Below are 26,134 nucleotides of genomic sequence, written 5' to 3'. Positions count from 1 at the left end.
AAGGTCTCTTTCTGCTTGGAGGTGGAAATAGGAAGCGGCACAAGGTGCCTGGGCTTTAGGCACCAGGGGTAAGGACAAGTTTTGCTGGGAAAAGGAGGTGTTTCTGCATCACCTTGCTGTCCGTGGCTGTTCTCTCACACTGCTCAGACCACTCGGGTCTAGCTTTGTTGGTAAGTTATTCTAGGTACTGCTGATTAGGTCTCTTTTCCATTTTTTTTTCTTCTTTTTCTTTTTTTTTTTTTTTTTAATAATGTGTTTTAAACAAAACATGTGCCAGAGACCTTGGCTTCCCCTCAATCTTCTTGAAGGCTTGAGTCTGTTAAAAAGCATCATCTGTATGTGCTGAAGATGCACTAAGACTTATGTTGCAGAGTTGCTCAGATTGCTGAGCAGATGGGCTCCAACATGTCTGATTTTTGCCAGCCCTGGCCGTGTTTTGACAACAGTGCTGTATTTTTGTGTTGTGGGATTTTTAGTGGCATAAACACTCCTGTTTTTGCCACCAGTGCCTTAAAAAGGAAGGTGATTTTGAGCCCTCTTCTGAAATGCAGTTCAAAGAAATGGAAGGACAAGGGAACGTAGGATCTGGGGAGAGTGCAGGACATGTAACAGGGCTGCCTGGTGGAAGCCTGCTGGTGACTTACTTGTTCCAGATGTTGAAGCCAGGAGATACCTATGACAAGCACCAGCTTTTCTGGTTCTCTCAGATGTGGTTCCTGTGAGTCTGCAGCTACAATCCTTGCTCCTCACTTCAATAAGGCTTTTTCCCCCTTGTTCAGGAGTATTTTCCCAATCAACTGTCCCCTCTTTTTCAGGGTGAAGGCGTTGTGAAGGAAATCAACATCACGCACCATGTGAAGGAGGGCTCCGAGAAAGCCGACCCTTCGCAGTTTGAGCTTCTGAAGGTTCTGGGCCAGGGCTCTTTTGGCAAGGTGAGTTCAGTTCTTCCTGTGTGTCGTGCCAGATAAGTGATCTTCAGAGAGATGACAAAAGGGACTGTCCCCGGCGTAACCACCTTCCTGATTCTCACCAGATAGTGGCTGGTGAGAACCTGACTAAGCCCCCTTAGCAAATGGCTGCTTCTGATTTGGAAGGCATCTGTAGAGACGCCTTCGTGTAAAGGCAGGGTGTATGTCCAGAGCCCCCCCGTAAGTCTTTTTGCAGGTGATCAGGAGGAAAGAGGTAGTATCCTGCTTGTGAACGCAGGCGTTGCGCAAGGCAGAGGGACGCCTGCAGCCCTCTAGCAGGCCGCCAGACTGCTTGGTCGAACTGAGGACCTGGAGGTCTGGGGCTTGCCCCTCTCTTCTCAGAAACCAGGGCTGGTTTTGGCCCCTGTTTACGGTCCAGTTTCCCTTCTGTGAAGGGTGAAGGAAGTAGCCTGTAACTCGTATCTACTTCAAAGTGCAAACAGTCCAGGTCTTTTTGCAAGATTTTCTGCTCCCACATTAAGTCTTCAGCTTCATGTCAGTCAGTTGCCATCACCAACAGGGAGGGCTCGTACAGGAGTGGGCACTGTTACCTGCGCAGCTGTGGCTGTGGGCTTTGCTCAAAGAACAGCAGAGGCTTTCTGAAGCTGCCTAAAACCAGGCAGTACGGCGCATCAGGGAAGGGAAGGAGGTAAAAACCCAGCAAGGGTTTCTGAACGATGAGTTGCTCTTGCTGTCAAACTGGCATGTCACCAGGAGGCTTTGTGTTACGTCAAAACATCACGATGAGTCTCCCGGGATGTCGGACACTGAGTGGCAGGGGCTGAGAGTAGGTATGGTGACTCCTGGTCTGTAGTGGTTGCTTCAGGCTAAGAACACAAGGTGCTCAGGACTCTTAGTCACAGCTCCCAGGCATCGGTCACAGCCCCGTGGTAACTGCAGGAAGGAGCAAGAGCTGTGGAAGCCTGGTGGAGGAAAGTGCAGTAGAAAAGCAGGAGTGCTGTAATGGCTGGAGATGGGGTGTGAGGCATCCACACACGGCACTTCCCTGAAAACCTCGAGGGGTTTGCCACCCTGGGAGGCATCCAGCTCCTCGTGCTAATGTTTAGCGCTTAGCTCCTGCGTTCTTCTTCTGCCTCAGGTTTTCTTGGTGAGAAAAATAACACCGCCAGACAGCAACCATCTCTATGCCATGAAAGTGCTCAAGAAGGCAACACTGAAAGGTAGGAGAGTCTTACTGCGATGCTCTTTTCCTCCATGTCCCAAAGAGCGCTGGCGGGTTGCACTGGGAAAATGTCACAGCAGTCACTGCTGGCCCTGGGGTGATGTGGCTGAAAGAGAAGTATCTTTACCTCAACCAGAGGTGGAGATACCTTTTCTTTCTCTCTCCAAGAGACCATTGCTGGAGGTAGAAAAGATCTGCATCAATCTGCCTGATCTCTTTAGGACCAGGGGCAAGGCTGGTGCTGGGGCACCGTGTGCCTTTTTCAGTGTCTGAGCTGTTCCTCTCCTTTCCCACAGTGCGTGATCGTGTAAGGACAAAGATAGAAAGGGATATCCTGGCTGATGTAAACCATCCCTTTGTGGTGAAACTCCACTACGGTGAGTACGAAGCCAGCTGGGACTCCGGGAGAGGGTACCCAGCTGTGCTACCTAGCCAAGGGCTGCAGCCCTGAGCAGCAACTGACGGCTTTAAAGCACAATAAAGACACTGCTCCAGGTGTGCCTGCTGTGAGCAGGTAGAGGAGCATGAGGCATCCAGCAGCAGGCTGCTTGGTGGCTGCTGAGAGATTCTCGTGGCCCCTAGCAGGTTTCAGATGCTGAAATGGTGAAGAGGCCTTTGTCAGTCTGTATCCCTCAGTGGCTGTGCTGCTGCAGAGCCTTCCCAGTCCCCTTAAAGCAAATCTGCCTCTGGAAAGGCCTTCGGTCTCTGGCTGATCCTAGCTGTTGAATGTGGAACAGGGCATTGACCAGGAGAAGAGGTTTAATCATCAAACCCTTGGGTTTAAAACATTAATTCAGGAGAAACTGAGAAAGCAGAGTCAACTGGTCAAGCCAGAGTATGGCAGGATTAACGCTCTGACTCTGAGGAAGTTGAAGACGCCTTCTTTCCCTATAAAATGACCAATGTATCTCTCAGTAGGGAGTCCCTGCTGGCAAGGGAACAAATCCTACATAAAATGACACTTTTGTGCAGTGCCAGAGTCTTCCTGGTGAGCTTCCCATAAAACATCATGGGCCCACTATCTCATCTACCCCAAATAATTAGCCCTACCTGTGTGTAACCTACTAACAATGGAGGGCATCTGCACAGCTGAAGCCTTTGGGATTTAAGTGATTACTGTAACACCACTGAGCTTTCTCTGAGCAGAGGGGTCTGATTCCTGCTCTGGCTTGTGTTTCAGCATTCCAGACAGAGGGGAAGCTCTATCTCATCTTGGATTTCCTCAGAGGAGGTGACCTTTTCACTCGGCTTTCCAAAGAGGTGGGTATATGCTGGCATCGTGGTGGGTTCCTAGGGCTCTCAGTTCACGTATGCTTAATTACCTGGAGAAGCAACTGACTCTTGCAGTCTTTGAGAGGGGCAAAAAACCTCCAACCTGCTGCTAGCCCACAGCTGGCAGGAGGAGAGGATGTCTCAGGAACCCTGTCCTCTGGCAGAAAAGCACCAGCACAGCTCTCACCTCCTCAGCAGCTTCTGCCAAGCATCGCATTAAGAATGAAACCAAGCACGTGCCGTGTTCTGCTGCGGTGTTGTCTAGATGTGTTGTTTCACTGGGACAGGGTGAGGACACGAAACGGGAGGGGCAGCAAGTTGTGCCAGATGAAGCCAACTGGGAACATAACGTGGTTCATGTAAACACTGAGGGGTTCTGTTATTTTTTTTAAACTGTCTGCTACCTGGCAACCTTGTTTGTTTGAGTGTTGATGCCCAGTTATAGGGTGGAGGGCAAAACCTGTGAAACTGAGGTCTGAAAAAGCAGAAGGGAGCAACGTGGATGTGAAAGCAGCTGCAAGTGGTCGTGCTGCCAGGGTTATAACCCCTGTGCCTATCTGCTTCCTCTCCCTTACCGCAGGTCATGTTCACAGAGGAGGACGTGAAGTTCTACCTAGCAGAGCTGGCTCTGGGGCTCGACCATTTGCACAGCCTGGGAATCATATACAGAGATCTCAAACCGGAAAAGTACGTGTGGCACAGCTGAGCCTGGGATCCGAGTTCAGTCCCGAGCCCGTAGTCAGAACACAGCCTTGTTCCGCACAGCCAAAGCTGACTAATGCCCCCCGGCCAAGCAGATGGAAGGCAGCAGAGCAGATCGACAAGGCTCTTGCTCCTCACATCAGCAGTTACGGCCAGGAGCACTGTGGAGGCAGCATGTGTGTACCACATGTCTGAGCATTAATCCTGAGCCAGCTCTGGGCTCCAGCTTAAGCAATCGAGAGCCTTTGGAGGAAAAAGGCACCGCACGGGGCCTCTGAAGAGGTGCAGAGCAGCTGCATGACTCGGTTGTTCTTACCTGGGATATGTGGGGGGATCAAAGGTGCTACAGCACCTGCAGGTGCTACAGCTACCTGCTGGCTCATTTGTTCAATGGGAAGTCGAGTGTTTAGAGAAGGGAGCTGCTTTCTCCTGCTTAGGCTTTGGTGATGGAGTTTCATGTACTGGGGTTGGAAGGAACAGATAACTTTCTTCTCTGGAGTTCTAGGAACATCTCTGATCAGCCTCCAAGGCGTGTGCTGGTTCTAACCAGCCTTTTTGCAGATAATAATGTTTTTTTCATCCATGCTGCAGCATCCTCCTGGATGAAGAAGGACACATCAAACTCACAGGTAAGGCGCTCCGCAAAAACACTGCTCCAGCAAGCCTGGTTCTTGATAAGGAGGTTTTCTTAGACCTCTCCACTCTGTCAGAGCAGGGGGACACATGCTAATGGTTCTTCTCATACGTAGATTTTGGCTTGAGTAAGGAGGCTATTGACCACGAGAAGAAAGCCTATTCCTTCTGTGGGACGGTGGAGTACATGGCACCAGAAGTTGTGAACCGTCAGGGGCACTCCCACAGCGCTGACTGGTGGTCCTACGGGGTGTTAATGGTACGTACCAAGCCATGCCTTCGGAAACCTGGCTGCTCAGCAGCTGCTCGAGTGGGAGCTCTGAAATCCCCTTGCATGATCCTGCATGCCTGAGAGATGTGCTGACCTGGGGATGTTCTCGGCGCTCCCTGGAAGGACGCTGTAACAGGCTGCTCAGGCAGTGCGGGCTCGCAGCCAGGCCTGCCTGTTTCTCAGGGGAGGCAGAGCTCCTGCAGCCATCCCGGTGCTGGGCTGTGCAGCGTGGGGTGCACGTGTGGGCATCCGTGTCAGCCCTGGTGCTGGGCTGGTGGTTGCTGTGCGGATCTGGTGCCACCATCTGGCAGCTGCTGAATCCAAGGGCTCCTAGGAGCAGGCGCCGGCTTGAACAGATCTCTGCTACAAACTGATACCAGGCTCCCTTCTGAGAATACGATGTCTGCTATCCTACTTCAGAGCTAGGCTTTTGATCACTTGCAAGGCTTTTCCTAGCTTTGGAGAAATCCCAGCTGGAGGGGTAATGAGATCTGTGCAGCCCTCAGACTTGCTCGTACATGTGACCTCCCCTTGTTCTCTTTCCCTCCCAGTTTGAAATGCTCACTGGCTCGCTGCCGTTCCAGGGGAAAGATCGTAAGGAGACAATGACCCTCATCCTCAAGTAAGAGGAGTTTCTCTTCCGTGTGTGTATAAAGAGGGCAAGCTTGCTGCTCTTTCTCTGAGCGTGTTGTAATTTGGGGCTTCTCACAGCTTAATGGCATTACTTGGCGAGTGGTTTGGTATCAGCAGTTAGTTGGAAGGGTGCAGTATAAAATGCCAAACCGATTGTTGTACTTTTAGGGGTGGAGGTACTGCAGTTGGCTTGTGGGTTGACTTCTTTAAACCTGCAACTGATTGCATAACTTCCTCTCTAGAGCAAAGCTGGGCATGCCTCAGTTCCTGAGCTCTGAAGCACAGAGCCTCCTGCGAGCCCTTTTCAAAAGGAATCCAGCCAACAGATTAGGTAAGGCATTTTTTGTCTGTGAATACACCTGATGCTGTATCTGGGCCTCTCACGTCCTAGTGGGTCAGCAGCGTGTTTGCACTTGCGCTGGGTTAATGGGCTTGGTTCGTTACAGCCAGGTTCCCCGTAATACCTCGTTGTGTTGCATACATGCTCATAGCCTTCGCTTTGTTGGTGGTCCCGATTAAACGTTACGCACTCCATGGGTGCTTCTTTCAGGTTCTGGTCCAGATGGGGCAGAAGAGATAAAGCGCCATCCTTTCTACTCCACTATTGACTGGAATGTGAGTATCAGAAATTCAACAGCAGACTTCCACGCAGCGCCAGTGCTGTGCTTCTCTTGACTGCAGTAATTCCAGCTGTGCTGCTCGCGGACTCACCGGCCATGGCAGCGCTACCAATCCGTGTTCCCATCTATTCTAATTATCCTTCCTGAAACTAAAACGCTGTTTGTTACACGAGTAACTGTCTCATACCTGAGCTGCCTATGGTCTCACCCTGGTTTAGGTTTCCTGATCTCTCAGAAGTAAGGTGCAGGTTACAGCTGGGGTTTGGCACTACAGGAGTTGCCTTGCACAGAGCACGAAGGACTCAGGGAAACGTTTCTCGCAAGGCGATGCGTTGTTCTGTACAGAGAAACAGGGCAATAACCGAACCTGCATTTCCCAATTGCTTCTGGCCAACTCCCTACTTTACCACATCATTTTATGTCTTCCCTGTTCTCCCTTCCTTCAGAAGTGATTTTGAAGAGCAGCCTTTTAATGCTGTCAAGGCACCCAGCAAGCTGCTAGAATGAACCTCCAGCAACGCTGTCAAGCTTATTTCAAATTTTTGCTAGAAGAAGCAATTTAAAAAGGATACTTGTGGAGGTGCTGGGATGTGAATGTCCTCCTGGGGCACTTCCTCTGGCTGTCCCTGGAGGCACACGTGGCAGCAAAGCGTTAATGGGGGTTAGGAAGCAGTAGAAGGGCCTGGTGAAGTAAATACTTCATGGATACTGCTTTTGGAGTGGGGCCAAGTTGCACATAGAGCACTTTTTTTTTTCCTTGAATGCTGTATTGTGGGTGGTAGAAATTCTTAGTATTTCTCCACAAACTGACTCAAAAGTACCCTACTGGCAAAGAAGTCATCCCCCAGGCTGCTGAGCTGTAGTTAAACACGAAGTCACAAGGCTGGTTCTGGTTCTGCAAGGTCTCTTAGCCTCTCATTCCTAGCAACTCTTTGCACCCTTCTGAGTGCATTGACCTATCAAAGCACTTTCCATCTGCCTTCACTTTGCAGAAGCTGTACCGAAGAGAAATCAAACCGCCCTTCAAGCCTGCAGTAGGCCAGCCCGATGACACCTTTTATTTTGACACAGAATTTACATCACGTACACCAAAAGGTTTGTATGAATTCACGCAGCCAAAGCTTCCTCTGTGAAATAATACTGTGCGGATTATTATGGGATTGCCTATGCCATTAGCACAAGGTTTGCCTCCTCCTAGTGCTGCCTGCTTCAGGTAGTGGCAGCAGCGAGGAGTCCAAGCTGTAGATATTCAAAGTGTTATTGGTAAGCTCGGAGGTTCATGGTATGGCTTTTGTCTGGAATAATCTAAGGAGGAGCTGTAGCTTCTGGAGGGCAAGGGGAAGGCTTGTGCTTCCTCAGGGTCAGCCCTTTTAAAGTTTTCTTTCAAATCCTGTTGCAGATTCCCCAGGCATCCCCCCTAGTGCGGGGGCCCATCAGCTCTTCCGAGGCTTCAGTTTCGTGGCGACAGGATTGATGGAGGATGGCAAGGTGAAACCTGCCCAGCCCCCTCTGCACTCGGTGGTACAGGTGAAAAGTGGGACAGAGAAACAACTGGGCTGAAGCTGCAGCAACTCTCCGGAGTACTCCAGAGGGGGGTTGCAGGACCCGTGTGCTGTTTGGAGCAGGGCTAAAGGAAAGCCTGAGACAGTGTTGTTCTGTTTTGAATTCTTGCATCCTGTTGTTCTTTCTTTTCTATTGACTGTCATGGGCAGAGGTCAGCAGGGCACTTCGAGTCTGTTTGCTTTCCTCTCTCGGGGCAGACCCATGCTAGTGGGAGGTCTGTGCAGATGCTCGCAGGTTGAAAGGTGCCACAGAAATGCGCCGTGCTAGATGCAGATAGCGTTAGCCTACTGACCTATATTTGCCTTGTTCTTTTCTCCTCCCTCTTCCCAGCAGGGAGGAGAAGCTGTGGGATGTAGCAGACAGCAGTCTGTCAGTTCGCTCTGTGTTGCAGTTAACTCATCAAGTTGCACAAACTGTTCTTGAACTCTCCCGGCTCATCTGCTCTCCGCTCTTCTGTTGCAGCAACTGCACGGCAAGAATGTCCAGTTCAACGACGGCTACGTGGTGAAGGAGGCGATTGGCGTTGGCTCCTACTCAGTGTGTAAACGCTGCATTCATAAAGCAACCAACATGGAGTACGCCGTCAAGGTCTGAGATTCACCCTCTAAACTGAACTCCCCTGGTAGATTTCTGCTCGTCCCCGTGATGACCAAAATAATACCAAGGAATAAAACCGCTTTCCCTGCTTGCGTGGGGCCTAACTGTACAATTTTGGTGCTTGTATAACTGCACAAGCTTTCTTATGTAGAAATAGTGAGGAAGCAGTGTTCTCCTCTCTGACGGAGGGAGGACAGCGTTTTGCCTTTCTGCGCAAAGCTTGTTGTGGCTACGCCAGATCTTAACAGATAAGCCAGACATAAAACTTTGGGGCTTGGGAACACAAAACCGTTGAAGCAACTGGGGGATTGCTTGAGCTTATTGCTACAGAGGGCAGGGGACAGGGAATGGATATAGTGCTGTATGTCTGCAGCACTCGAAATGTTCCCCTGCTTTGCTGTGTCCTGGCTGCTTCCCCATCCACTTGTGGCTAATGCTTGTCCGTACTCTTGCAGGTTATTGACAAGAGCAAGCGAGACCCTTCTGAGGAAATCGAAATCCTCCTGCGATATGGGCAGCATCCCAACATCATTACCTTGAAAGATGTGAGTGCAACTTGAATGACTTCTCGTGTGTATCAGTTTGTGAAGTGCAGACGGGTCTGCGGGGGTCAGAATGCAGCTCCAGCACAGGCAGCCCAATGGCACTGCTCCTCTTACCACTTTTGGGTGGGGAGTACACATCCCACCTGTGCATTGGGGGCTTCTGTCTGCTTCTTGGTGGTAGAAATATAAAAGGGAAGCTCGGGAAGCAGTTTTTGATTAACCCACTCCGTATTTGCTTCGCTAGGTTTATGATGATGGGAAGTATGTGTATCTGGTGACTGAGCTGATGAGAGGAGGGGAGCTGCTGGATAAAATCCTCAGACAGAAATTTTTCTCAGAGAGGGAGGCCAGTTCGGTCCTGCACACGATCTGTAAAACGGTGGAATATCTGCATTCTCAAGGGGTGAGTATGGGTACATCTGTTTTCCTAGGCAGCTGCCGGGCAGTGCACTGCACTTCCTCTCCTCCAGGGAGTAACTGTGCCTGTCAGGACTATTGTTTCTTGTGTTGCTGTCTTGGCAAGCCAGATGTGGGGCCAGCGCAGGGGCTGAGTATCTTGATGCAGCTTCAGACCTTTGTTTTCTTGGGGTATGAGAATGGCACTTTCTTTTCTCCGCAGGTAGTTCACAGGGACTTGAAACCCAGCAATATTCTCTATGTGGATGAGTCAGGGAACCCCGAGAGCATTCGCATTTGTGACTTTGGCTTTGCCAAGCAGCTGAGGGCTGAGAACGGCCTTCTGATGACTCCTTGTTATACTGCAAACTTTGTGGCACCCGAGGTAAGCACCTTACAGACATGAGACTTCAGTAGCCGTCACTTCCCTCCCCAAGACTGTTCTCTCTCTGCACAGATAGGTCTAACTCGTGCCTGTTTGGGCATATTTTGTCTTGGAATAGGTAATTACAGAAATACCAGTACCTGTGGTACTGAACAAGTATGGGGGCTCCGGTGCAGTTGCGGTGCAGTCCTCCAACTTGCGCTGTCCTTACCTCTGCAGCTGCTGGGGGCTTTGCGTAGGGCACTGAGACTTGAAAATCCGGTGATTCTGTAGGCTGCTTCGCTTCCTGATTAACTGACCTGTCAAAAGAGGTGGGGTTATTTTCCCTTCATCTGTCTCGGTGTGGAAGAAAGAAAAAGCTGAGAAGCAATGGCACATACATGCAGTGTCACCACATTGTAACTTCTTTCCTGCTTGTCATTTTGATGTGGCTGGGGGGTTTCCTCTGTTCCATGAAGCCAAAGTCTGATTTGAATGCTGACCTTTACTCCCTGACTTTGCTGTTCAGCAGGGCTTTAGAAGCTTTGCATACAGACTACACACAGGGGTCATGCCACTCTTTGCAAGTTGATACAAGCTCAACGACAAGAACTAAACACTTTTTCTCCTTTGCTTACTCTTTCCAGGTACTAAAGCGGCAAGGCTACGATGAGGGCTGTGACATCTGGAGCCTGGGAGTTCTCCTTTACACAATGCTTGCAGGGTAAGTGCCTCCCTCGTGTTGGGAGGCAATGGGGACAGCGATCCCCATGCCCTGAGCCGTGCTCCGCTGTGCTAGTTGGACCTCTCCTCGTGGGTTACTGCTACCTGGAGTCGCTCCCTGGCCTGGGTACAGGACAGTAACTCACACGCTTGTTCTCTCTCCTCAGCTGCACTCCATTTGCAAACGGGCCCAGTGACACTCCCGAAGAGATCCTGACCCGAATAGGCGGGGGGAAGTTCTCAGTCAGCGGAGGCAACTGGGACACCATTTCTGACATGTCCAAGGCACGGTTTGATATTCAGCTGCATCACATTAAGGGGTTGGGGTCGAGCACGGCCAGTTGCTGTGAGGCAGAAGAGAGAGGAGAAAGGCAGCAGCGTAGCTTCTACACCATCCACAGCTTCCCCATAAAGAGCTCAGCAGTGTGCCTCTGCCTGCTTTGTTCTAGCTCTGGTTGTGAATATTTGCATGCAGCACCGACCTCGTGCTTGAGCCATGCTGGGTTTGTTGCTGTGTTATACCTCCCAGGCCCTCTGAGAACATAATTTATACAAAAGGGGATTGATGCCTGGGGTCCTTAAACTTGGCCTCTGAATTTAAAGCCTAATTTGGGAACAGGTGGGTGGTATTTTTTCCTTTAATGTATGAAGTCTTCTAAAGTCTAACTTTCCAAACGATCCTTTAGGATCTGGTATCAAAGATGCTTCATGTAGATCCTCACCAGCGCCTAACAGCCAAACAGGTCCTGCAGCATCCGTGGATAACTCAGAAGGACAGCTTACCCCAGAGCCAGCTGAACCACCAAGACCTTCAGCTTGTAAAGGTACAAAATCTGCGCTGGGCTCCTAGTATACCGTGGGCTCTTTGGAAAGCAGTTGTCCTGCTAAAACCTTGGTGGTGGTATTGTGGGCAGAGCAGGGTGGAAGATCGTAGAGCTCTGGGCCAGAAGCAGCGCAGACCTTTTTTATCAGGAAAGGTTAGGAAGAAGGTTCTTTAACTGCATGTCAATAAGGGAGGGAGATTTAGAGGAAAAAGAAATGCTGCTGGCTTTGTTTGTGGGTGTGGCTCCTCTGCTCCCTCATCGTGTAAAGCCTCTTCAACACCTGAATGACTTCTCATGCCTTCTCTCCAAGGGGGCGATGGCTGCCACGTACTCTGCACTGAACAGCTCCAAGCCAAGCCCCCAGCTGAAGCCCATCGAATCTTCCATTCTGGCACAGAGGAGGGTGAAGAAACTTCCTTCCACCACACTGTGAATCCGGGGCAGTCTGCAGCAGCGCGGTGCAGTGCAGTCACCAGACTTTGCACGACCTACTGAAGACGGGGGGCAGGAAACTGAGCGGTCAGTGCCTGCAAAGGAGCCCCCCCAAGGACTTTTTCTCAAATCCACATCAAGGCCAAGTGCCTTCCGCCCCAAAAGACTCGTTCCTCCTTGTGTGGACTGATCTTTGCTGAGAGAACTTCACTGTAAAACTTTTTTTCAAGTGTAAATTGTCAATTTTTAAAGACATCCATCTGTGTATATGAGAACTAGAATGTATAACTGATGTCAAGTGGCACTAAAAAGCAGCTCTGATTCACCCTTTCCCGTGTAGGGCCAGATATTTGTTGTAGCTACATCATTTCTTGGAATTGATCTGTTTCAACGCCAATGCAGCTGGAAGACTGCAGAAAGTTTGGGTTATAGGCTTTGGGTTTTTCCTCCCTTGAAACTCCGGCTGCCCTTCCCAAAGTCAAACTTGGAGACTCCTAGCCAGCAGTACTTGTGTTTGTAAAGGCCTCCCCCCCCCTCACCTCACAGTGCGTGTTCAGAGTGTAAGGTCGGTTTTTCAGACTGTTTCTTCCTTTCTCTTCTGCCCTCCCCTGGGCCACGCAGCAGTTCTCTGAACAAAATAAACCCCGTGTTTTCCAGACACTCCTGTAGATGCTCAGATCTCCGGAATACCTGCTAGGTTTGGCTCGTCCCTTCCCCCTGCCCTCCCGTCTTCATGTGAACTCATCCCAGGGCTCCCTGGGGATCCTGGTGCCCAGGCAGGTGTGGACAACAACGAACCTTCTCCTCAGCAAAGCTGGGGCTTTGGGCTGGCTCTTACCATCGTTGGTTTTCCTTTCACTCTTCAGGAATCTGTGAAACAAAGCATCCTTTTTTTAATTTAACTTTGTTCTACAGCTGGTAACTCAGGGTTTCTTTCTGGATTGTACAATAAACGTGTCATTCGGTTGACATTATTTTACTGACTGCCTTTTAGCTGCAGAATAAGCGACCCCAGCCCTTTCCCCCTGTCCTGTGGGGATAACGACTCTTGGCTGCCTCTTGGGAGAGCTGCGAAGCTTTTTCATCTGGCCCTGTGATGAGAAAACCAGCAGTACTGGAGGAGGGCTGCGTGTTATGGCACCTTCCCTCAGGTGTAGGACGTCACTTTGCAGCGGGAAATAACTGGAATTGATTGTGGAATAAAGCAGTAATCAACATGAAAGGGGGCAGGATGTGGGCGGAGGGGAGCTTCTCTCAGGACATTTTAATGTTCACGGAAACCAATGCTTGGAGGTAAACTGTGCTAGAAATATATTCCAGACCTGTTCTCACATGCAGGGAAGTGCTTGAGCTCTCCTGGCTCGGTGGTGGCTGTTCCTCGGGAGGAGCAGGAGAACAACGGAGACTGCAAGCGCTCAAGAAGGCGACTGAAGTCAGTAAATGTTCTCATACGAATTCCTCCTACTTTTGCCTGGTCGAGAGGGGAAACTTGCTTGTTGCTTTGTCCTTTTGCTTAGTCCTGGTTGACTCTAAAATGGAGAATTCAAAAAAAATCTCTAAAATGTACAGCTCTCCTCCTCCTCCTCTACCCTTACCCAGGCAGGTCCTGTTTTACCCTCTGGAGTAGCCAGTGAGAGGCTGAAATGGGGGTTGCTCCAATATTTATTCCAAGTGCTGTCCTAGTGCCCAGTGCCTCTGAGAGGAGAAGGCCGGTGTCAGTGCATCCTCCGTCCTCACACCGGGATTGCCGTAGCCCCCAGAAGAGCTGGATTTAATGCTTCAAGGCTGGATCGATGCCCTTGATCTGCCTGTGCTGGGTTGCCTCTGCTGTGCTTCGGGAGTCAGCGAAGATAAATTGATGGAGTGGCATCTGTTGTAGCAGAGGTGTTTGCTTAATACGCCCCATGGTTTCCTGGCGTCAGAAGGGCTTGTGTGGGATAAACGGGACTTTGTGCTGAAGGCAGCAGAGCCCGGGCTGCGCACGTGGCCTTCCCTTCCAATACCTGCTCCTGGCACGGTGATTGTAGTGCTGCCAGGGAACCTGCCTTACGTTTTCCACTGTGCGCTGACTCGTGCCGCTGACAGCAAATGTTGGGTACCTTAAACGAGTGCAGTCGTTCCAAACGGCTTTGTGTGGAGCCTGGGTCAGTCCCCGTGGGCGCTGCTGGGGCTGAAGCGGGCACCGCAGGAACTTTTCGGGCTGTCTCCTGCCTTCTGCTTCAGGGGCCAGTCTGCAGCAGTCGGACGGCGGCGCTGGTCAGGACAGTCTTCAACCAAACGTTTGCCGTGCTGGAACGGTAGCCTGCATGTTGGTGTGGAGCCGTACGCGCCTGAAAACCAGGCATGAACAACGCTGCACCCTGGGCTTAATCCTCCCTGCGGTGGTGCTGCTGGGGCCAGCTCCACGGTATTTAGGAGACCAGGTACAGAGCACGGCCGGCTGCCACGGGGCGCTGAGCCCTGCGGTCGGAGTCTGCCGTCCCCTGGGCCCGTCGGCACCACAGAGAGCGACTGCGAAGGGCTGCACCCTGCTTTTCGGGCTGTTTTTAGCCAAGTTGTTACGAGTGATCCTTCCGTAAGTTAAAAACTAAGTTTTGATTTTTAGTTCAACAAAGTGCTGTTACTTTTTTTAATTCCCATGCTCAATAAAAACTGACTTGTTGATCTTTCTGTGTCCGAGAACTGTAGGTATTTGTATGGATCAGCTGGGCCCCCTTGGTGGTTTTCTCCTGACAGTATTAAACCTTCCCCACAATACAGCTGGGACCAACTGCTGTCACCTTAATTGAGGGTGCGTTACTTGGGGTGCAGGTGGGGCCTGTGCTGAGCTGGAGTTCGTAAACCTGTTGGGGAGAAGCCAGCTGATGCCTTGGAGAAGCCCAAAGGGCTGCTCTCACCAGAGTCTGAGGCCATTCAGCTCAAACGTGGGTCAAAGAGGATGCACGGGCTGCCTTCCTTCTCAGTTTGAAAAGGGACAGGAATGCGTTCAATTTTCACACACGGAGAAATCTTTAGAAGGAAAACCGCTTGTGTTATTTCAGGTGTTTAATAGGCAACTTGACCTTTAAGATTTTGTCCTATATGTCTATATGAAAGCTCAAGGGAGCAGAAATCCCAGAATCCAGCCTCTGATCGCTGACTCTGCCTGGAAATATCGTGTTAATCCACAGACAAGTAGCCTGGAAATAATACTGAGCATCTCTCTTTGTATGAATCCAGCTTTTGTATAAGAAAGGTTAAGCCTTCTGATTTGGGGGCATAAATCAGCAATGTTTTCTGTTGTAAAAGAGGCTGACCCAGCTGAGAGGCTGTTTTCCTGCTTCCCACTGCGTAAAGTAGTCGTGCCTTCCTCTTAATGACACGGTACTGACCTCTGTCAAATTAAACAGAGCATAAAGAAGTGCATTTTGGCCTGATAAATATTCCCATCATGAGCACTCGGGCTGTCTTGAAAACTGAAGGCCGGTAACTTTCTCAGCAATCGTCCTGTTTTTTTGTCCTGAAATTTCACTGAGCCACTCATCTGCATTTTAAGCGTCAGTCTGGCCGATGCAAATACCCTCTCCGAGTCCCCACCTCCGAGTCAGTCTGCGTAATTCTAACTTTTTCCTGCCTCTTTTGCTGCCTGTAGATGGGGGAGACACAAGCCTGGGGACGGTGCAGCTGGTGGCCTCCAGGGTGCCACCACGTCCTAGTGGCAGCCCCTGCCACCTGCCCAGAAAAGCAGGGGCTTGGGAAACGCTCGGTGCCTGGCGGCGCGTGTGACGGTACGTGGGGTGGATGCTGCTCTTTCATGTAATATTCAACAATTTAATCCCCTTTTCAAGCAAAGACAACATTTAAAATATATCAAGGCCTTCTTTTGCAAGTACACAGGGGGCTCTGAATAAAACCTTCATTCAGGCTATAAAAGCTGGAGGTCCACTGCCACTCCATTTTCTTGCCTCTGGTTATTAAAACATCAAGCTGTCTGACTACTTAAGCTCAGCTAACTTGCTGCCTTCCTCCTTTTGTGCTGCACTGGAACACCTGCCATTAATACTAATTCTACTCCGGAGAGAAACTCCCTTTCAGATATGCTTGTCTGAAAATAAATTGACATGTAAAAGGTCTCTTTTGTCAAGAAGTGCATGTAAAGTGCTGGGGTAAGAAGCTGATCGCTTACAAAAGGAGCCACCGACTCTTTAAATGATGAGTGTGAAGGGGGTTATAAATGTTAAATATGGGGGGTGATGTTGTAAATGGGCCGACGTGATATGACTAGAGAAGAATCACGTCGCCGCATCCTCTGGCGGTTATTAGACTTTAAGATTTGGGGTGGGTTTTTGCCTAAACCTGGGGCAGTAAAAGCGCTGCAATGTCTCGGGGTGAATAGCTGGACCCCGTAGGAGCCCATTTGGAGAAAACTTTTTCTTTTTTTAAAGAAAAAAAGTATTATTAAGAACACCTCCCTGCTTTTTAAGACACGCGACAAAAACTAAGAGCGGTGGTGACGAGTACTCTGATTCAGATGTTTAATGAACTCCAAGGCTCTGCTGTTTTTCCTGGGACAAAAATTTGTCCCACTTTCAGTTAAGAAGCAGCAGCAGAATCCTTGGGTAGTGTTTGTTCTGTCACACAGGCAGCAGCGTGAGGCAGCAGAAGGTAAATATTTCCATTCCCGACAAAAAGAAAGGTTTTCTTTGTGTTCCTCACACCCTGTGGAGTTTATGGCTCTCTATTAAGAAAACATTTTGAAGTATGTTCTTTGGGTCGAGCTTGGGAGTGGAAGGATGCTGCTTCAAAACCTGCTTTGATACTGACAAGCGGAGTCCGCGGCGGCGATGGGAGAGCGTCACGCTGTGCGGGCGTCCTGCCGAAGCGTTCCAAGCGCAGACAAAGCTGTGAGCAGCTCCGGGATCCCAGGGCTGCCGACGAGGGGTTCAAGTCCCGTGGCGTGGGCCTGGCTTTCAGCTGCTGCTCGGTGGCTTCCTGGGTCTTCTAGCGAAGAAATGTTTCACTTCGTAATTAAGAACAAGCTGAAATATGTTGAGGGTTGAAAGAACAAAAAGTGAAACGTGGCAATTACCCAAACCCTTCTAGCCGAGCTGGTGTCACTGCTGGTGTATGCAGCGAGCACAGACCCTTGTGTGATGAGGAGCTGCTATGCTGTCTTACTTTTAAACAGCAGATGGTGTTAGAAACCTGTAACAGGTGGAACCTCTTCAGTTTTATGTGAGGGATCAGAAGTAACAGCAATTTCTCGTTTCCCTGGGGGTAGTTCCTTCAGGAGGTGAACAGCGAGAGCTGGCCATGGACTTGGGTATTTGTAGAGGAGGAAAAACTTCTGAATCACACACGTTCGTGTGAAAGAAAGCAGTTCTGGCTTCACTCACTCTGGTTACAATAAAAGGAACCTGGCAGTGTTGTTCATAATTCTCTGTTAGCACCTCTAAAAGAGAGATGTAGCAGGGGGAATGAGCTGTGTTTGCTGGTGTGCCTCAAAATCCTGCTCCAATCTGCCATAGTCGATTGGTTTCTTGCATATGATAATAGCACTTCACAAGCTTAAAGTGTTTTATAAACATTTAATTACTGCAGCGTTTGACTCAAAGCCAGAAATCTCTCATTCATCTGCATCTTGCAAGGTCTGTGAAAACGATATTCAAATCACAGAATTACAACAAGGGTTGAGTTCAGACTTCGCTTACAGAAGCCTCCGCGAGCTGAGATTTGTGAGCATCGCCTGCCTTCGCTTCCAGCTTTGCAAAGCGAATTCCTCCCTCAGCAGTGGAAACGGTGTGAGCACCCCAGGACATTGTATTTAATCTAGGAGGACGCTGTGCTAACATCCCCTCGGCCTGTGCTGTGCGATCTTCTGAGGCAGGCAGGGACTTCAGAGGAGAGCCCTGTTGGGTGCCCAGTCCCCGTAGCATCCTCTGCGGTCCTAAGCAGGAGGAGAATGATTATTTGTTAAGAGTCGCTCTTAATCACCGAACCATTTGCAATTGTAACAGGGCTCCTCCACCCCAGCCCTGCTTTTTAAAAAAGGTGGAGTGAGGCTGGCTTACAGGACGGTTTTCTGCCGCCCCAAGCCTGCCCTGCTCCATGGATCGGAGCCTGCTGGGAACAGGCAGGAGTAATGGGCTTTGTGACACCGAGTACAAGCAGCGCTAGAGGTAAAAGAGCTTGGGTTGGATGATTAACTCCCGTAGAACCGCCTGCCTCTTCCGCAGCTCCCATTTCGGTACAGCAGGCTCTTAAGGGCAGACTTGGTGTGCCGTATAAAAACCTCTTCCTTTCCATGACAAAGGGAGATGTTGGCGGGCCGTACGCGTGCTTGTCTTGGATGCGAAGGCTTGCTGCTGGGCAGGGCAGGGGGCCCAGCTCAGACATGGTTTCCCTGCCAGAAACGCTAATTCCGAGGAGGTATTTTGAGCCGCGCTTTAATAAATGCCATTGCTGGCAATCAGATCCTTCCAGCTGAGACAGATCACTCGTTTCAAGGCCCCGATCGCGCTCTCTTGGGTGAGTTTGGGCACACGAGAGCAGCAGCTCGCGAGGAGGAACAGGAGCGGAGCAGGGCAGGGAGCTCCGCTGGTGCTTCATTAAAGCCGGCTTTTCTCCTCGCGGCAGCGCGATTTCACCGGGCCCGCCTCCCAGTTCCAGCTGCCGGGCTCCAACGCTCTGATCTGTGCACGGGGTGCGCTGCTAATTACGGAGGCAATTCCCATGGATACCGGGAAGGATTGGCTGTACCGGCAAAAGTGATCCCAGCTGGGGAAGGAAAACGTGTTGAAATATTCGGGAAGAAACTTCAAAAGTTTCTGGAGGTGGAGGTGGAAAACATTTCTGGCGTTACAGCATCCCAGCGTGTAAATCATCATTGTTTTAAACATAAGGTGCAGGCAGTTTCCATGCTGGTTTACAGGAGTTCATCCACGTTATCGCTTCCTTTGGCTGCTGGAGGATTTACCAGCAGAGCGGAGCTGAATTTGCCCCCCTCGTTATCTGCACCCACTCGGGACCGTGCCCTCACCCCTGCTCTTGTACCCGCAGGGTGCCCTCTGCTCAGACGCGCAGCACCAGAAGGATCTTTCCAGAAAATGGCAAACAGTTTTTGTTTCCATGAAGGCAACACCCTGGGCGAGGCAACGCGCTCTCCGGGGAAGGCACGCGCTGGCGGGCTGGTAATTCTGGTTCCCTTAGCAGCGCGGCGCCGGCGTGCGCGGCTTCGGTACCTCCCCGTCCTTTGTGCCTCATCCTCCTGAAATGCGCGGATTTAAATAACTTATTTCTGTGTAAATTAATATTTGAAGGGTCTAGTCAAGGAAAAAGAGCGCTCCCCGGTAAAAAGAGGGGGGGAAATACCTGGCCAAGTAGTGCTCGGATGTGGAAAAAAGAAACAGACATGGTTTAAAATTATTTTGTAATTGTTCAGCTGCAAGGCCGTGTGCTCCACTTGCAGTGGGGGGAAAACACTTTTTATTTAAATACATAATAAAAGGTATTGTTGAAGTGTTTTTTTTTTTTGCTTTGGGATTGTTTGGAGATTTGGGGGAACATCCTCACCGGCGGTTCTAACTCGGATGTATTTTGCCCAGTGACCTCCAGCAGAAGCTCAGGTACTTTTCGAGATGTTTCTAGCTTGCACAAACACAGAACGAGAGCGGCAGCCAGCCTGGTAGGTTGGATTTCCATCCCTTTCTCATCCAGGGCACCTGCTCCCCTCTCCCTCCCCCTCCAAGTCCTCCCAGCTGTCTGTCTGTCTCATTTGTGTCAATTAGAGATTCAATGCTGCCTGATTTAATTGGCCTGACTTTCCCCTCTACCAGAAGCCCCGCGAAGGCAGGGCGTGCAGGCAGCTCTCTGCGGGCTGCCTGGCTGGGGACGGAGCCTGTCCCGCGGCCGGGCCTCGTTTGCAGAACACAATAACCTGCTTGTTGCTATCAGCTGCGACGGAAAGGTTGGTGACCCCCTAACAGGGATGGGACCTGTGCGATGATGTTATGTGAAAGCTCGGTTGAGGAATTTGGGCAGCCGCTCACCCGTCGTGGGGCAGCCGAGGCTGAGCTCTGCCACCCGAGGCAGCCTTCCCCTGCTCGGAGGCTGCCCCGCTGCGTCTGGAGGTGTCCTCCCCGAGCAAGGCTGGCCGAGAGCCGCGTTTTGGGGGCTCTGCAGGGAGCAAAAGCCACTCGGGCAGAGTTTTCACCACCCCTCTGCTCCCCCTCCGACAACCGAATCGCAGGAACCAGGCCTGACCTACTTCTCGCTGGCTCCTCGCTTGCATTTCCCTGACAAATTACGAGGCCCTTCGTCTCCCGGCAGAAATGTGAGTTTCCCAAGTCGCCGGCCCACAGAGGCATAAATATTAAACAGCAACAGTACCATCTAGTGACTTTGACTCACGGAGAGCATCAGTTAAGACGGGGACAAGGAAATCGGTGCATTAAGGAGTGCGAGCAAAGCCCCAGATGTGCAGATGAGGTCTTATCTCTGGGTTCATTTGGATTTAGGAAACCAACCGTGCTGGTGCGGCACCAGCCTCTGGCTGTGATGCGACGCTTCCTTGGGAGACGATCCCGTTTTTAGCCTACTGACTCCCCGCTGAACCCAGCCCTGACCCACGCTCCCTCTGCTGGTAACGAACTAATTTATTTAATGTGTTCACAACTTTGCGCACACCCCCACGCAACAGCAAATCTTGGCAGAAGCATGCGATGAAATTTAGGGCTGTGGCGATCTCTCGGTCCTGATGGACGTGTACCTTTCCGCTCTGATGAGCCAGGAGTGAAATCCTGAACTGGATGCATGAACTAAACAGACACGGTTCCATTACTGCATCAAAAACAGGCCTAAAACTGAGCAGAAAGGGTACACGAGCCTAAAGGGCCCACTCCGAGCAGATCTGAAATGACATCCTCTCCTTCACAGCTGAAGGGAGGAAATCAAATTAGAGCGTTTCTCTCTCCATCAGAGGACCCCAGTCCTGCTGCGGCCGTGTTACGCCGCACCGTCGTTCAAGGCACGCGGGAGCTCTCCCTGGAAGGCTTCTGCGTGACCAGGGCATCGCTCCGGATCACTGCGGTACCCAGGGGCTCTGGGGTGCTCTGTGCTGAAGGGCACAACCCTTCTCCGCTGGTTTGCAGCGCGTGTGTGGGCGCTGCCTCTTTCCCAGTCAAAGAGGCTGTTGTTACACGCACCAAACGCACGGGATGGAGGAAAGGTGGCACAAAAACACGTTGTTGCTGAACTTAAATGCTAAAACATGACAGCAAACCTATTAAAAGCCGTTGGTACTTGCAGAAGAAATTGCTTTGCTGCCTAATCAAACGTGTCCCCTCTTTGCTATCAAGAGCACGGCGCTGCCCTAAGTCCACCCAGCCTGGCTCACGGGCTGATGGGTGCCTGACAATTTTCTGGTTTCAATTTAAACAGAAAACTAAATTAGCAAATTAATTGTTTGCCGTGTTTTTCCTTGGTGTCCCCATCAGCAGCCGCAGGACCTGCAGCCAATCCAGGCACCCCTCTCGCAGTCCCGAGCAGAAGGTGGAGCTCTGCACCGGGTCCTGCCATCTACCAAGTGTCAGTCATGTTAATTTTAAATTACTTTTGTACAGCTTGGTGTCAAAACGATTAAAGCATGAAAAGGAAAACTGAACTCGGGAGAGGGAAGGGTGGGGGGTGAGAGAGAATGAATAATTTACCTTGCGTTTACAGCAAGGACACTTGGATTTCTTTAACTCCTCAACTCTGCGAAGCCTGAAACTTTTCTTTCCTCAGCTCGACCTCCTTACGGCTCCGCCTGAGCAGGTGCTCTGGATCCTCGCCGTCTGCAGGGAGGCAGCAACTGCTCGCAGCACAAAGCCGTGATGATGTCTGAGTTTCCTCCCAGGTGAGGGTTTTCTCTGCGCCACGCTCGCCATTTGTTGCAATCGCCAGCACGATCTCACCCCCACGCAGAGCTTTCCTCCCCGTACTGCTCCGCGCCCAGCTCCGTTTTCTCCAGAACTTGAGCACACCGTGCTCGATGATTACAGCGCTCAAAAACCAGAGAAACACTCGGTCAGATCCAGCCTTAAATCTGCAAGAGTGAGAACCTCAAAACAGCGTCTTGTAGAGGATCGCAGCGTAACGGCCTGTAGCTCACTGCGTCGGTTCCCCCAACTAACCCGTGTGCCTCGTGAAAACTTTGGCTTTCCGGGTTGGAGACTGCTTTTATCTCCCTTAGTTCCATCTGCGATTTCTTTCTCTTTCCAGCTACTGAACGCTGGAATCAGTGGTCCTTGAAATACCTTACTAAATCTGGTGAGGCCAGAACAGCAAAAAGATTTGTAAAGAGGGCAACTCGGCATCACCTGAAAATGTAAAGCACGACAAGTTTAGCTACTTCTGTCAGTTTTTTGTCTTCAGCTTCTACATAGGAGCATTTCCTATTCGTATTTCTTTAAAAATGGGGTATATTTATTTTGAATTATTTTGTCTTGAGGGACTACAAATTGCAACGAGGTGCCTTTGATGGAAGATCACTAGCAGGGTGACAGAGCTGCCTGGGAAATAAGAGGGGCTGGATGCTCCGGCGTAACGTATCCTGCAGGATATGTGTGGGCTTGAACTGATTTGTCAAATTTGAGCACAGAAAACGATTTTGCTAATGGGTGTTTTCTGAACAACGAGCGTGTTGTCTCGGCAGTTTGTGCTCTGACTTGTGCTGTCTTCTCGCCACCCATCCTTGGCAGGCGCAGAGAGGAGGCACCGGTGTCTTCTCCCCGCACCTCGCTCCTCGTTAGCCCGACAGCCCGGCCAGATCCCGACAGCTCGTGCGACGGGTTGAAAAGCACGCTCGAGATTTCCTCCTCCAAACCTACTCACCCGACTTCTCGAACGTGTTTGCTTTGGCTCGGTAATGCCCCCTTCCCTTAATCCCCGTGGCTTTGGTTCTGCGGCCCGCAGGGCAAGGTCTGCTCAGAAGGCGAGGAAGGCAAACGGGCACCCCTGGGATGAACGAAGCCGCCCCCTCCCTGCTGCCCCATTTTTGTGCTGCTGCACGTGGAGCGAGGAAATCGCGGGGGTCTGCGCAGTTTAGGAGCAGCGACTGGGCTGCAGTGCCGCACTGCATGGGATTTCGCTTAGGCACGCAGGCATGGCAATGTTTCTCTCATTAATAGCGGGATTCCCTTCACATGGCGATGTTTCTTCAGCTGCTGACTCACAAATAAATCATTTAACTGACTTTTTTTTTTTCCCCTTTCCCATTTGGGAAGCTCCTGTAAGCTTCCCTTATCCTCAGCCAGAGGCCTAGCAGGAGGCTTGAAAAACGAAGAGCGGCGTCTCCTGCAGCGCAGTTCGGTAACGTCACCTCAGACGTGCCGTGGGGGAGCACCGAGCATCGCGACCTCCCGTCTGATAATCACAGCTTTCCCTCTTTAACGTGTGCTTGGCGCGAGAGCAGCAGCTACATAAAACTAACACCTTTTTTTCGCTAGGTGCTGCTAGTCCAGCCGCAGTGAACTCCGCTCACTTGTGCAACTTCTTAAATAAAAAACATTGTCAGCGCTAAAGATACAGGTATAAAAACCACACCCGCTACAGTCATTATTTAAAATATAAGCTCAAGTCTCAAACGTCTTTCTTTTTTCCCAGTCAGCAAGGCTGCCCCTCTACCTGGCGCTGGAGAACCGTGTGAGAGCACAGGGGACGTGCGGCGGATTTGTTACCGACAGTGCTGTTGTATCGCATCCAACTGCAAAACCTATCAGGTATGAAACAGTTTCAAATCCTAAATAGTTAGCATCATTAACTGAACAAACTTCAGCCCGAATAAATAATGGATACAGACTCACAGAAGCGGGAGCTTGGCAGGGCTGTGCCGCCGTCTCACGGTCGTGCTGCGGGTTGTCCTGTTGGGACGGAGGTGCCGGAGGCGCATCGTCACTCGCACGGCTCTCGGGAATCACCAGAAACACTCAAGGGGTTAACAAGAATGGTCAGTACTGATTTCCCTAAAAACTAGAAGACTTAGAGTAGAGCACCAAAAAGGACATCTAGGAATACTGCACTTTCCTCCGTGAAGAGCTCGTGAAATCAGGGAGATGCGGGCGTTTTTCTTGCTCTCCAACACTTGCATTTCCTGCCGTTGGATGGTACGAATTGGAGTTCTGCATTTCAATGCGGTGGGTTTTGTTTTTTTTTTTAGGCTTTTGATAATCCTCCGATGATAATTTAAACTATCTACCAAGCAAAGGAAGGCTTTTCAGTGCAGACCGCTGAACCAATTCTTTGTTAGTAGACACTTTATCCCCTTGAAGTATCCAGGAAGATTTATTCTAATGAGACATGTAGACAAAGTGACATTTTCCCATCTCCTGCTAGCTAAACACAAAATTGCAATTACCCCAGAACAACTAACATCAGAATCCGGTGCGCTGTTGGCTTTTCAATAGCGGCTGTTTATTAGCTTTCCCCAGGACCTGCCTTTTTTATTGAGGGGAAAAGGATCTGGAAACAATCGATTCTCAGCGAAAAGTTTTTTTTTCTGAGGGAGTTGTTTTTAATTTGCTGACTTGCTCCAAAGAAAGCCGCCTGTGTGCAAATTCGCAGATCTGCCGATGAGTAATCAGGAAGCTTCTGTGTTTTAATACTTTGATGGTAGAGGGAAAGTAGCACAAGACTGACAGAATAAATACATGTATTTACAGGACGTTCTGTATCGATTGGACTACAACGACCAAAATAACAAAGGTGTAACAAAGCGAGCAACCAACTAAAAGCCAAATACTAGCGGCGACCTGAGGCCTAAAACAAAGCACAGAGCATCAGTAATTGGTGCTGGGGGAGCTTAAAGTCGAGAGGTGTTTCTCTCTTTGTCCTGAAAATTCTCAGGAGCTGGAGGCTGGTGTTTCCAGCACCCTGTGACCGACACAATTTAGAGTTATAACTGATGAACAAGACAGAAACTTCAAAGAGATCGGCAGGTCGAGGACAGCCAGGCCTTCTTAGCCCGACACCCTCGATTTACATTTGGATTTTATGTTTGTAAATGAAGCCGCGTACAAATTTAGGGATCGGTGATAAGGAAATGGAACCTTATGAAAGGTGTTGGGCATCTCGCATCAGGAAATTTCTATGGAAATGCTTGATTGCTAACAGGATTTACGGGTATCTACTTGCTATAATTAATCTTTCTCTTCCACGTAATTTCATCACACGTTGCCTGTTTCTACTGAGTACAGTCCCAACATCCCTGAAACCCACGGGTTCAGTGGAGGAAGGGTTTTTTAATGTCTAGGAGTTGCAATGCAACAGCAGAGAGGCTCAACAACTCCGTGTTTCATGGGTGGTGAGCTCCAGGGACTGGCAGAGCAGGAGAGAAGGGCTCGTAAAAGGCAACAGGCTTGAGGAGACAGAGGAAGGAAGGTCTCTAACTGGTAGGCTGAATCACTAAAGCCCGTATCTAATGAACCATACGGTATTTACTGATGCTGCGTGTCCTTGTCTATTACGGACGTTTATCAGCAGGCTTGCTGCCCCCATCCCATTTTCCAACTTCATTTCTTTGTGGTTTGCACGCGTGATGCATTTTGAGTCTTGTCTTGCTAAATAAAACGTCGTGAGGCGCAGACCCGTGAGCCCTCTCAACTCGCAGGTATCCTTTAGCTGTGTAAAAGGGGCAGCATTTTAGCCCTTTAGAGTCTCTGTTGTTGGGAATCCTTGGGTCATTAGGGTTGGAAAAGCTCACCTGGTCCAACTACCACCACCACCACCCACTGACCATGTCCCCAAGCACCACGTCCAACCTCTCCTTGAACACCCCCAGGGACGGTGACTCCACCACCTCCCTGGGCAACCCGTCCCAATGCCTGACCACTCTTTCTGAGCAGAAATGTCTCCTCATTTCCAGCCTGAACCTCCCCTGGCACACCTTGAGGCCATTCCCTCTGGTCCCGTCACTGGTTACCTGTGAGCAGAGGCCGACCCCCAGCTCCCCACCCCTTCCTTCCAGGCAGTTGCAGACAGCAAAGAGCTCTGCCCTGAGCCTCCCCTTCCCCAGATCAAACCCCCGCAGTTCCCTCAGCGGAGAGCTGTGCACCCCCCCGGGGCAGGAGGAGGACAGCCTGTAGGCTCAGGACCCGGTACCGGGGGCTCGCTGCTCCCCGTGCCGGGGGTGGGGGGGAGCCCAGCGCTGCCCCTTCCCCCCGCTGCCACGCCGCCGGCAGAGGACGGAGCCCGGCAGCCCCGCGGCTTCCAGCCCGGCGGAGCGGCAGGCAGGGGGCAGCAAAGGGAAGGCTTTTCACTTTTTTTTTTTCCTTTTTTTTTTTTTTTTTTTGTTCTCAGCCCTTTGCAGTCGGAGCTTTCCAGCCCGATTGTGCTCAGCGCTGGTGGTGTAGCAGCGGCTCCATTTACCCTCCCCCCCCCCCCATCTCCACCGT

General features: G+C 50.7%; 1 protein-coding gene and 1 long non-coding RNA gene across 9 annotated transcripts in view; both read left to right on the top strand.

The window, feature by feature from the left end:
- The window catches only part of RPS6KA1 (ribosomal protein S6 kinase A1), a 41,746-nt gene extending 29,046 nt beyond the window's left edge, over positions 1-12,700 (top strand). For all 7 annotated transcript variants that reach the window (XM_035345642.1, XM_035345637.1, XM_035345639.1 and 4 more), the window contains 20 exons: positions 816-932; positions 2,068-2,149; positions 2,448-2,528; positions 3,332-3,411; positions 4,004-4,110; positions 4,717-4,754; positions 4,875-5,017; positions 5,581-5,651; positions 5,905-5,993; positions 6,213-6,277; positions 7,275-7,377; positions 7,682-7,809; positions 8,308-8,433; positions 8,898-8,987; positions 9,232-9,390; positions 9,607-9,768; positions 10,395-10,471; positions 10,638-10,755; positions 11,157-11,294; positions 11,605-12,700. In XM_035345642.1, coding sequence (XP_035201533.1) covers positions 816-932; positions 2,068-2,149; positions 2,448-2,528; positions 3,332-3,411; positions 4,004-4,110; positions 4,717-4,754; positions 4,875-5,017; positions 5,581-5,651; positions 5,905-5,993; positions 6,213-6,277; positions 7,275-7,377; positions 7,682-7,809; positions 8,308-8,433; positions 8,898-8,987; positions 9,232-9,390; positions 9,607-9,768; positions 10,395-10,471; positions 10,638-10,755; positions 11,157-11,294; positions 11,605-11,727 — 2,097 coding nt within the window. In that variant the 3' untranslated portion in view covers positions 11,728-12,700. The remainder of the gene's footprint in view (positions 1-815; positions 933-2,067; positions 2,150-2,447; positions 2,529-3,331; positions 3,412-4,003; positions 4,111-4,716; positions 4,755-4,874; positions 5,018-5,580; positions 5,652-5,904; positions 5,994-6,212; positions 6,278-7,274; positions 7,378-7,681; positions 7,810-8,307; positions 8,434-8,897; positions 8,988-9,231; positions 9,391-9,606; positions 9,769-10,394; positions 10,472-10,637; positions 10,756-11,156; positions 11,295-11,604) is intronic.
- Positions 12,701-19,538: 6,838 nt separating this feature from the next.
- On the top strand, positions 19,539-24,614 carry LOC118177735. Of its 2 annotated transcripts, none has more exons than XR_004755910.1 (3): positions 19,539-19,671; positions 23,349-23,464; positions 24,404-24,614. It is a non-coding gene; the product is annotated as an uncharacterized LOC118177735 (long non-coding RNA). The 2 variants fall into 2 exon arrangements; XR_004755909.1 differs by lacking the exon at positions 19,539-19,671 and adding an exon at positions 21,400-23,273.
- Positions 24,615-26,134: the final 1,520 nt, after the last annotated feature.

The sequence above is a fragment of the Oxyura jamaicensis genome, chromosome 23 (genome assembly GCF_011077185.1).
Source record: "Oxyura jamaicensis isolate SHBP4307 breed ruddy duck chromosome 23, BPBGC_Ojam_1.0, whole genome shotgun sequence".
Taxonomy (NCBI): domain Eukaryota; kingdom Metazoa; phylum Chordata; class Aves; order Anseriformes; family Anatidae; genus Oxyura; species Oxyura jamaicensis.
The sequence above is the reverse complement of the archived record's forward strand: the minus strand, read 5'-3'. Positions and strand labels throughout refer to the sequence as shown.